At 46.5% G+C, this 12,025-nt stretch overlaps 1 protein-coding gene across 6 annotated transcripts in view; it reads left to right on the plus strand.

Moving 5' to 3' along the window:
• The window catches only part of ugt8 (UDP glycosyltransferase 8), a 347,377-nt gene that overhangs the window by 255,128 nt on the left and 80,224 nt on the right, over positions 1–12,025 (plus strand). For all 6 annotated transcript variants that reach the window (XM_072496162.1, XM_072496170.1, XM_072496166.1 and 3 more), the window contains exon 4: positions 7,413–7,489. In XM_072496162.1, coding sequence (XP_072352263.1) covers positions 7,413–7,489 — 77 coding nt within the window. The remainder of the gene's footprint in view (positions 1–7,412; positions 7,490–12,025) is intronic.

Consider the following 12,025-nt stretch of genomic DNA (forward strand, 5'->3'; position numbering starts at 1 on the left):
CTTGAGAATAGGGCAGTGTTCCCTGTGAATGTTCTTGTTCAGATCTTTGGGATCTATGCAGATTCTGTGATCACCTGATGGTTTCTTGCCACACCAACGAGCTGACCCAGTCAGTCGGTTGTGTGGCTTTTGAGATTATGCCTTGAGATTGGGGCTGGTTTAACACAGGGCTAAATCGCTGGCTTTTAAAGCAGACCAAGGCAGGCCAGCAGCACGGTTCAATTCCCGTACCAGCCTCCCCGAACAGGCGCCGGAATGTGGCGACTAGGGGCGTTTCACAGTAACTTCATTTGAAGACTACTTGTGACAATAAGCGATTTTAATTTCATTTTTCATTTTTTCAGATTGTAGGCGTAGCAACTCTCATGTTAGCCTTTCACGCAAAGGAGCTAGTACCCTCCTAGGTGGATGAATGACAGGTTTTGCATCTTCCTTGAGCAAGATTTTGTATTTGTAAGGTAACGTACCCATGCCATGAAATAAGTCAGGATATTCGCTGAGCAGTAGCTGGATGTCATCGTCCAGTTGTGATGTGCCATTCGTGTGCATGAAGATTCTCTGGACCAGCCAGAAGTCCTTGCAGGCTTGAGCACCTCACAGCGCTGTCTTTTTGACGTCCATGATCTCGAACCGTAGTTCTTTTGTGACCTCCTTATGGACTACTCATAAATGGCATGATCCTCTTGAAGTGATCTGGTTACCATTGTAGTCTTTTAACTTGCATGCAGCAGGTATCATCTCGTGTCTTCCAGGGATGAATGCAAGATCTTTGCTTGCCATCAAGTTTGCGGATGTTCCAGTGTCCAGCTTGAATGTAATTGGGAAGTTGTTCACTTGCACCGTCGCATTCCATTCACTGTTGGAGTCAATGGCATTAATTTGTTGAGGATTCTTGGTCGTCGCTTGAAGTTCCTCTGCTGAATCTATTATTCCAACGTAGAATGTGTTCTCCCACGAGTTCAAGTCTTCGTGGTTGGAAAAATTTTCTTTGGGTTTTTGGTTCTCCATTGTGTCAACAGTGCGAACCTTGAAGTTTGCATGTTTCTGTGTTGGAGAGTGATATTTTGCTGTTGACTTACACTGGGAGGCAAAATTATTCAGTTTGGAACACTTTAAGCATCTTTTCCCTTGTGCAGGACATTTAAGTGGGCATTGCCACAGCGGTAGCACGTCATGACGTTTATGACGTCATGCATAGGCTTCGATTGCGCATGTGCGAATCGATGCTCTGTCTGAGTGCGATATTTTGCAAACTGCGCATGCGCAGAACGGGATTTTGCTGGTTCGCATTTTGTCTCTGAAGGAACTCGAGGTACTGCTGTTCCTTCTGTTCTTGCGCTGTGCACTTTGCTATGGTGGTTTTTAGAGTTAAATCATTTTGTTGAATTAGTGACTCCCTTAAATGTTCATCAGATAGTCCTTGGATTAATTGATCTCTGATGGTAGAATCTGTTAAATCAGCATAATTACAGCCTTGTGCTATTAATCTGAGATTTGTAACAAAATTAGAGATTATCTCGCCGTTTCTCCGGAACCTGTTGCGTAAGTTAAATCTTTCCAGGATTTAATTAGACTGCATTTTACAGTGTTCTTCAAATTTTGAGAGTATCCCTTTAAATTTAGTTTTGTCTTAATTTTCCAAGTAATTGAAGGAGTTCTAGATCTCTACAGCTTGCTGACCTGCCATTGCTAGTAGCAATGCTATCTTTCTTTCGTCAGAAGCTGTGTTTAAGTCAATAGCTGCCATATATATTTGGAACTGTTGTTTAAACATTTTCCAGTTACTGTTTAAATTACTGGTAGTTTTCAGATGCCATGGAGATTGAACGTGTTCCATCGAGTCGGTTGGTCGTCAAGGATCCAAATGCTGCGTAGTCTTCCACAGTCGAACAGTCGGTACTTTAGTTTCTGTCTTTTTGACTAACCTAATCTAGCTAGTATTGTTTGTTTAAAGCCAACCTGGTACCATCTTTTGTTACTTTACCGTAGTGTGTTTAGTTGCACTACTGAGCGTAACATGCGTTACTCAATCCAGTTGCTGAAGAGGTTTTCTGTATCTTGATGAAAAAGACTCTTAAGTCATCCAGAGGTATTGAAAGGTTTATTGAGTAACTAAATTTACGACTGCGTGAGTTCTTTACTTTAAGATCAATACCAGTAGAAAGGTTGCAACGTCTATATACGGTAGCTATGTCTGACCACACTAATCACTCTGAGCAAAGTCTATTCTCCTGCTCTCCTCACAGTCTGATCACTAAGAGGGGGAGGAGCTGGCTGCTTCTGGCTTTTATACCCACTAGTGCTGCCCTGTAGTGATCTCCCGATTACACATTAATCCCTTATGTACATACACATACAAAGATCACTACAGGCAGGTGACATCTGTTCATTTGCTTCCTCCACAAAATGAGCATGGAGTGCATTGAGTTCACTGGAGAGTATTTCTGTGTTGCCTGAGATTCTATTGGGCTTTGCTTTGGAGCCCAATATCTTATTTAAGCCTTCCACAACCAACGAGAGTTCATGCCGTTATTCTGAAACTCTAGTTAATCTGGTATTGTCTCTTGGTGTCCCTGACGGCTTTGCAGAGATCATAACTCTGTGGGCAGCACGGTAGCATGGTGGTTAGCACAATTGCTTCACAGCTCCAGGGTCCCAAGTTCAATTCCCGGCTTGGGTCACTGTCTGTGCAGAGTCTGCACATCCTCCCCGTGTGTGCGTGGGTTTCCTCCGGGTGCTCTGGTTTCCTCCCACAGTCCAAAGATGTGCAGGTTAGGTGGGTTGGCCATGCTAAATTGCCCTTAGTGTCCAAAATTGCCCTTGGTGTTGGGTGGGGTTACTGGGTTACGGGGATAAGGTGGAGGTGTGCGGTTGGGTAGGATGCTCTTTCAGAGAGCCGGTGCAGACTCGATGGGCCGAATGGCCTCCTTCTGCACTGTAAATTCTATGATTCTATGATAACTAACTTTCTTGTAAGGGTCACTCGTCCTCCGTCTTGAACGCCTCAGACCTGGACTTCAGTCGGGAGTGGATCCCCCGGTTAACCCATGGTTTCCAGTTTGAGGAACACACGCACCACCTTCTTTGCCATACAGTCCTCGACACACTTATGAAGTCTGTGATGATAATATCATGCTCATCTAGGTTAGCCACCGAGTTCTTGAATATGGACCAGTCTACTGACTCCAAGCAGTTGCGTAGGAGCTCTTCCGTTGCCTCGGGCCAGCATTGCATGACCTTCACCGGATGCTCTCACTTAAGTTTCTGCTTGTATGCTGGGAGAAGGAGCACCGTCTTGTGGACCGATTTTCCGAAATGTGGTTGGGGGATGGAACAGTAGGCGCACTGTCGTCTCACCTGCAGACCACGTTTCCCTCGTTTCCTATGCTGCTTTTGGATGGTCCTGGGATCCGATGAGAGAAGTCTGAAGTTGTGGAAGATAAGTGATTGCATGTGGAGGGTCTCGGGCTCTGGTTGCAATTTTGGGGTATAGTGGATGTTTGTGTAGCAGTGGTCAAGGATGTTAGGGCCCCTGGTGGGATAGGAAATGTGATGATGGAATTTTGGCAGTACACTCTTGAGGTTGGCCTGGTTGAAGTCCAAGGCCACGACGGATATTGTTTCATTTATTTATAGCGGTGTACAATTCATCAAGCCCCTTCTTCACTTCCGTCTGGGGTGGGATGTAGACCACTGTGATGATGGCCAAAGTGAACTCCCATGGTCGGTACTATGGGCGGTGCTTCCAGTCAGGTATTCAAGATCTGGGAGCATTAGCCCGTAAGGATTGCAGTACCTGAGCACCAGGAGCAGTTGATGAGACTAAGCCCGATTGAGAAAAATCCTTCCACCCTTCACCATGCCCGAAGACGCTGTGTGGCCCATCCAGTGAATTGAGAAGCCCTCGGGTTGTGTGGCACAGTCCAGTGAGGCAAGAGTGAGGCATGTCTCTGTGAAACAGAGCACACAGCAGTCTCTCACTTGAGAGGTAAGTCTGCCCTTAGGCTCGTCCAGATTGTTTTCTGTCGCTTGGATGTTTGCCAGGAGTATACTGGGGAGAAGAGACTTGAAAACGCGTTGTTTTCGTCTCACCTGCAGACCACGTTTCCCTCGTTTCCTAGGCTGCTTTTGGATGGTCCTGGGATCCGATGAGAGAAGTCTGAAGTTGTGGAAGTGATTGCATGTGGAGGGTCTCGGGCTCTGGTTGCAATTTTGGGGTATAGTGGGCACATGTTTGCAATCCGATTGGTTCCGGGATTCCGCGAGGTTGGGTCTTCCTTTCGGCGTGTTCGGGTCCTCACATGGGGTCTTCTCTGCTTTGGGGATGGTTATGTCATGTTTGGATCGCTGGCTGTATCTTCCTGGGCCGGGTCACGTGGTCGAGTCGGACGCTCCTGATATCGGGCTTCCACCTGAGCCTGATTGGGCATCCTCATCGATCACTTCTCCTTCAGGTGAGTTAGGATGCTGGGTGGGACTCTTCGGGTCGTACTGGCTCATGTGGCTGGGCGCAGGGGGTGCCATGCCAAGCTTCAGGTGCGGTCGGTGTTGTGATACATTTCTGGTATCTATGTGTCCTCAGAACCAAAGGATGTATTTAGTTGCTCAACCAATTTTTATCCCCTATTATACATTCCCCTGTTTCTGACTAAGGGACATTTGTATTCACCAATCTTTTTCTCTCCATGTACCTGTACAAACTTTAAGAGTCGATTATTGTGTTCCCTGAAAGCTTACTCTCCGACTTTATTTTCCCCTGAATCAATCGCTTGGTCCTTCTTTGCTAAATTATAAACTGCTCCCAATTCTCAGACATGTTGTTTTTCTTGGCCAATTCATAAACTCCTTCCTTGGATAGAATACTGTCTCCAATTACCCTTGTAAACCATGGATTAGCCACCTTTCCTGTTTTACTTTTGTGCCAGACAGGGAAAAACAGTTGTTGCAGTTCTCCGATGCGCTACTTGAATGTTTACCATAGCCTATCCCCTGCTATCCCTTTAAGTAACATTCCCCAATCGCTCATAGCCAACTCGCACCTTGTATCATTGTAGTTTCCTTTATTAAGATTCAGGACCTAATGGCGGCACAGCTCCAGGGTCCCAGGTTCGATTCCCAGCTTGGGTCACGATGCGGAGTCTGCACATTTGGTAGTGGGAGCTATCAAATAAGCGACCTCTCACAACATGGCCGCCACCGGAAGTCCCACTCAATACTGTTCAGGGTGCTGCCATTTACTGTATTTTTCCAACCTGTATTAGACTGTCCAAAATGCATTACCTCACATTTTTCCGGATTAAACTCCATCTGCCATCTCTCTGCCCATGTCTCTATCTGATCTCTATCGTGCTGTACCCTTTGACAGTCCTCATTGGTATCTGAAATTCCACCAACCTTTGTGCCGTCTACAAACTTACTAATCAGACCAGTTACATTTTCCTCCAAATCATTTATATATGTGTATATATATATATATTACTAACAGCAAAGGTCCCAGCACTGATTCCTGCGGAATATCACGAGTCACAACCCTCCATTCAGAAGAGCACCCTTCCACTGCTACCCTCTGTCTTCTATTTCATAGAATTTCATAGAATTTACAGTGCAGAAGGAGGCCATTCGTCCCATCGAGTCTGCACCGGCTCTTGGAAAGAGCACCCCACCCAAGGTCAACACCTCCACCCTATCCCCATAACCCAGTAACCCCACCCAACACTAAGGGCAATTTTGGACACTAAGGGCAATTTATCATGGCCAATCCACCTAACCTGCACATCTTTGGACTGTGGGAGGAAACCGGAGCACCCGGAGGAAACCCACGCACACACGGGGAGGATGTGCAGACTCCTCCGCACAGACAGTGACCCAAGCCGGAATCGAACCTGGAACCCTGGAGCTGTGAAGCAATTGTGCTATCCACAATGCTACCGTGCTGCCCACAATGACCAAGCTATTTCTGTATCCATCTTGCAAGCTCACCTCTGATCCCATGTGACTTCACCTTCTATACCAGTTTGCCATGAGGGATCTTTCAAAGGCCTTACTGAAGTCCATGAGGCAACAACTTCCTCGCAAAACTGGATCAAGTTCGTGAGATGCAACCTCACTTCACAAAACCATGCTGACTCTCACTAATATTGTTTCCAAATAGGAGTAAATGCTGTCTGAAGAATCCTCTCCAATAATTTCCCTACCACTGATGTAAGGCTCACCGGCCTGTAATTTCCTGGATTATCCTTGCTAGCCTTGTTAAACAAAAGAACAACATTAGCTATTCTCCGTTCCTCTGAGACCTCACCTGCAGCCATTGAGAATGCAATGATTTTAGTCAAGGCCCCAGCAATTTCCTCCCTTACCTTCCTCACCTCTCTCCGTATTCTGGGGTAGTTCCATCAGGCCCTGGGGACTTATCTACCTTAAATGTTTTTCAAGGTGACCAACACCACCTCCTTTTTGATGTCAATATGACCCAGACTATCTACACACCCTTCTCAGACACATCATCGACCAAGTCCTTCTCTTTGGTGAACACTGATTTAAGGTACTCATTACCTCGCCCATTTCCCCTGGTTCCACGCATAGATTCCCTCCCCTGTCCTTGAGTGGGCCAACCCTTTCCCTATAAAATTTCCATATAAAAAGCCTGGGAATTTCCTTAATCCTGTTTGCCAATGACTTTTTGTGACCCCTTTTAGCCCTCCTGACTCCTTGTTTAAGTTCCTTCCTACTTTTATTCCTCGTCGGCTTTGTCTGTTCCCAGCCTTCTCACACTTACAAATGCTTCCTCTTTGTTTTGGTCTCTGCCCTCGTTATCCAAGGTTCCCCGAACTTGTCATAGTTATCCTTAATCCTCATAGGAACATGTGGTCCTAAATTCCTATTAACTGACATTTGGAAGCCCCCGGTTCCCACCCCCCTGCCACACTTGTTTAAACCCGTATGACACTAGCAAACCACGCGGTCAGGATATTTATGTCCCTCCAGTTTTGATGCAACCCACCTTTCTGGTACAGGCCCCACCTGTCCCGGAAGAGATCCCAATGGTCCAGATATCTGAAACCCTCCCTCCTACACCAGCTGTTTAGCCATGTGTTTAGATGTACTATCTTCCTATTTCTAGCCTCACTGGCACATGGCACAGGGAATAATCCCGAGATTAAAACCATAGAGGTCCTGTTTTTTAACATTTTACCTAACACACTGAACTGCTGCAGGACCTCGTCACTCCTCCTGCCTATGTCATCAGTACCAAAATGTACCACGACCTCTGGCTGGTGGGTAAAATCATGAGCTAAATTTGTAGAGACTAGATTAAATTTTGCGTCCCTTCATTACAGCTTTTTCAGTTGTAAATACAACCATTTTATTTGAATGTATGCAGTAAGATATACATATATATTTGTGTTCCCTAGGTATTCTGGAAAGAAACCTGCCAATTTGGGCAATAATACAAGGCTTGTGGAATGGATGCCCCAGAATGATTTACTTGGTGAGTGAGCCTAAAAGTTGAATGGGGAAGGGGAGGTTCACGTGGAGCATAAACTCTGGTATGGACCTTTTGGGCGTCAGGCCTGTGTCTGCATTTTTAATGACTACATTTCAAAAGTATTTTATTGGCTATAAAAAGATTTGGGACACCTTGAAATTAGGTAAAATGCAACATAAATTCAAATCTGTTTATCTTTAAATACTATAAATCCAATTCTCTCTTGAAAGTTTTTACTGAATCTGCTTCTTCCACCTTTCCGGATACCATCCGTAATAAGCTGTTTTTTCTCCGTATTTACTCCTCTTCCAAATCGCCTTAAATCTGTGTGCTTTGGTTAGTGACCCTTCGGCACCTGGAAAGTTTCTTGCTAATTCTGTCCAAACTTTTTATGATTTCAAACAGCGCCATTAAAAATAACCTTTAAGAAGAACAAGTCAGCATTCTAGTAAACTCCCTGTGATGAATCTTCCAGACCTTCCCATCCTAAAGTGTGATGTTTAGAATTTTTCCTTATTGAAATCTTTTTATTGCCGTTTTCAAAATTTCTAAACAGTTATGTATATTGTAGGATGTGTTTATTTACTGTATTATACAGAAAGGTTTGTCTTGTCCTTGCCTTAATTTACCCTATTTACATTCTGCCGCCCTCTGGCTAACCGTGTGGCCCTCCCCCACCTTGTGTCCCCCCTGGTTGGTTTTTTGGAGGGAGGTACTACCCCCCCCCCCCCATTCTCTTTTCCCCCCCCCCCCCACCCCCCTTTTCTTCCCCCGACAACTTCGGCTGGGTTTCCCATGTGATGGGGGGGGGTTGTTGCCCCCTCCCTCATAGAACATATAGTGCAGAAGGAGGCTATTCGACCCATCGAGTTCACATTTGTCCTCCACCTCCGGGAAGAACCTGCCCATTCGGGTTTTGGTCAGGTATGCTCTGGGCATCACTTTGACCTTGTGCAGGAGGAGGTGGAGTTGGCCCTGCTCAGTACTTCGCTCCAGAGTCCCCACCCCGGTTCGTCCTCCCATTTCCGTCTGGTCTCATCCAGTGGTGTTCGTGCTCTGTCCAGCAGCTGTCCATATATTTTCCCACATAGTCCCCCTGTTTACTGTCTGTGCTTATCAGGTCCTCTAATAGTATAGTTTCTGGGGCCCCGGGGTGCCCTACTGTCTCTTTGCGGAGGAAGTGCTTTATTTACAGGTGTCTCATTTCCTATCCTGTCAGCTGTTCCTACTCCTCTGTCAGTTCGTCCAGTGTCGCTAGTCTGTGCCCTACGTAGAAGTCCCTAACTGTCAGTGTGCCCCCGTTGCGTCTCCATTTCCTAAAGATAGTGTCCAGCATGGCTGGGGGAATTTGTGATTGCCGCAAATGGGAGCCACGGGGGACATCCTAGTCATCCTGAAGTGCTGTCCCAATTGGGCCCACATTTTTAATGTGGCCGCTACCACTGGGCTTGATTCTCACTCTCTCACACACACCATTATTTAGCATTTGGAAAAAGTCTTGGGGATGAAGATCGGTTTGATCTAAACAGGAAGAAGAACCTCGGCAGCACGTTCATCTTGATCGCCTGCACTCTCTCCGCCAGGGGGACTGGGAGTGCGCCCCACCTCTGTAGGTCCTTTTTGACTTCTTCCACCAGGCTGGTCAGGTTCTACTTGTAGATCTGCGTGCAGTCTCTGGCTATTTGGATCCTCGGGTATCGGAATCTGTTCTGGGCTGTTTTAAACAGGAGCCACTCCAGCTCTGCCCCTCCCCTGTTTGGGTTAACTGGGAATACAAAGAACAAAGAAAAGTACAGCACAGGAACAAGCCCTTCGGCCCTACAAGCCCGTGCCGACCATGCTGCTCGACTAAACTACAATCTTCTATACTTCCTGGGTCCGTATCCCTCTATTCCCATCCTATTCACGTATTTGTCAAGATGCCCTTTAAATGTCACTATCGTCCCTGATTCCACCACCTCCTCCAGCAGCGAGTTCCAGGTACTCACTACCCTCTGTATAAAAAAACTTGCCTCGTACATCTACTCTAAATCTTGCCCCTCGCACCTTAAACCTATGCCCCCTAGTAACCTTAAACCTATGCCCCCAAAAAGACGAGGTGTTGGGTGTCTTAAAAAATATTAAGGTAGATAAGTCCCCAGGGCCGGATGGGATCTACCCCAGAATACTGAAGGAGGCTGGAGAGGAAATTGCTGAGGCCTTGACAGAAATCTTTGGATCCTCGCTGTCTTCAGGGGATGTCCCGGAGGACTGGAGAATAGCCAATGTTGTTCCTCTGTTTAAGAAGGGTGGCAGGGATAATCCCGGGAACTACAGGCCGGTGAGCCTTACTTCAGTGGTAGGGAAATTACTGGAGAGAATTCTTCGAGACAGGATCTACTCCCATTTGGAAGCAAATGGACGTATTAGTGAGAGGCAGCACGGTTTTGTGAAGGGGAGGTCGTGTCTCACTAACTTGATAGAGTTTTTCGAGGAGGTCACTAAGATGATTGATGCAGGTAGGGCAGTAGATGTTGTCTATATGGACTTCAGTAAGGCCTTTGACAAGGTCCCTCATGGTAGACTAGTACAAAAGGTGAAGTCACACGGGATCAGGGGTGAACTGGCAAGGTGGATACAGAACTGGCTAGGCCATAGAAGGCAGAGGGTAGCAATGGAGGGATGCTTTTCTAATTGGAGGGCTGTGACCAGTGGTGTTCCACAGGGATCAGTGCTGGGACCTTTGCTCTTTGTAGTATATATAAATGATTTGGAGGAAAATGTAACTGGTCTGATTAGTAAGTTTGCAGACGACACAAAGGTTGGTGGAATTGCGGATAGCGATGAGGACTGTCTGAGGATACAGCAGGATTTAGATTGTCTGGAGACTTGGGCGGAGAGATGGCAGATGGAGTTTAACCTGGACAAATGTGAGGTAATGCATTTTGGAAGGGCTAATGCAGGTAGGGAATATACAGTGAATGGTAGAACCCTCAAGAGTATTGAAAGTCAAAGAGATCTAGGAGTACAGGTCCACAGATCACTGAAAGGGGCTACACAGGTGGAGAAGGTAGTCAAGAAGGCATACGGCATGCTTGCCTTCATTGGCCGGGGCATTGAGTATAAGAATTGGCAAGTCATGTTGCAGCTGTATAGAACCTTAGTTAGGCCACACTTGGAGTATAGTGTTCAATTCTGGTCGCCACACTACCAGAAGGATGTGGAGGCTTTAGAGAGGGTGCAGAAGAGATTTACCAGAATGTTGCCTGGTATGGAGGGCATAAGCTATGAGGAGCGATTGAATAAACTCGGTTTGTTCTCACTGGAACGAAGGAGGTTGAGGGGCGACCTGATAGAGGTATACAAAATTATGAGGGGCATAGACAGAGTGGATAGTCAGAGGCTTTTCCCCAGGGTAGAGGGGTCAATTACTAGGGGGCATAGGTTTAAGGTGAGAGGGGCAAAGTTTAGAGTAGATGTACGAGGCAAGTTTTTTACGCAGAGGGTAGTGGGTGCCTGGAACTCACTACCGGAGGAGGTAGTGGAGGCAGGGACGATAGGGACATTTAAGGGGCATCTTGACAAATATATGAATAGGATGGGAATAGAAGGATACGGACCCAGGAAGTGTAGAAGATTGTAGTTTAGTCGGGCAGTATGGTCGGCACGGGCTTGGAGGGCCGAAGGGTCTGTTCCTGTGCTGTACATTTCTTTGTTCTTTGTTCTTTGTAATTGACCCCTCTACCCTGGGGAAAAGCCTCTGACTATTCATTCTGTCTATGCCCCTCATAATTTTGTGGACCTCTATCAGGTCGCCCCTCAACCTCCGTCGTTCCAGTGAGTTTATTCAAACGCTCCTCATAGCTAATGCCCTCCATACCAGGCAACATCCTGGTAAATCTCTTCAGCACCCTCTTACAGGGGCTGTTTAGCACAGGGCTAAATCGCTGGCTTTGAAAGCAGACCAAGGCAGCCAGCAGCACGGTTCAATTCCCGTACCAGCCTCCCCGAATAGGCGCCGGAATGTGGCGACTAGGGGCTTTTCACAGTAACTTCATTTGAAGCCTACTTGTGACAATAAGCAATTTTCATTCATTTCATTTTCTAAAGCCTCGACTTCCTTCTGGTAGTGTGGCGGCCAGAATTGAACACTATACTCCAAGTGTGGCCTAACTAAGGTTCTATACAGCTGCAACATGACTTGCCAATTCTTATACTCAATGCCCCGGCCAATGAAGGCAAGCATGCCGTATGTCTTCTTGACTACCTTCTCCACCTGTGTTGCCCCTTTCAGTGACCTGTGGACCTGTACACCTCGATCTTTCTGACTTTCAATACTCTTGAGGGTCCTACCATTCACTGTATATTCCCTACCTGCATTAGACCTTCCAAAATGCATTACCTCACATTTGTCCGGATTAAACTCCACCTACCATCTCTCCGCCCAAGTCTCCAAACGATCTAAATCCTGCTGTATCCTCTGACAGTCTTCATCGCTATCTGCAATTCCACCAACCTTTGTGTCGTCTGCAAACTTGCTAATCAGACCAGTTACATTTT

Source organism: Scyliorhinus torazame, chromosome 3 (genome assembly GCF_047496885.1).
Source record: "Scyliorhinus torazame isolate Kashiwa2021f chromosome 3, sScyTor2.1, whole genome shotgun sequence".
In the NCBI taxonomy this organism is placed as follows: domain Eukaryota; kingdom Metazoa; phylum Chordata; class Chondrichthyes; order Carcharhiniformes; family Scyliorhinidae; genus Scyliorhinus; species Scyliorhinus torazame.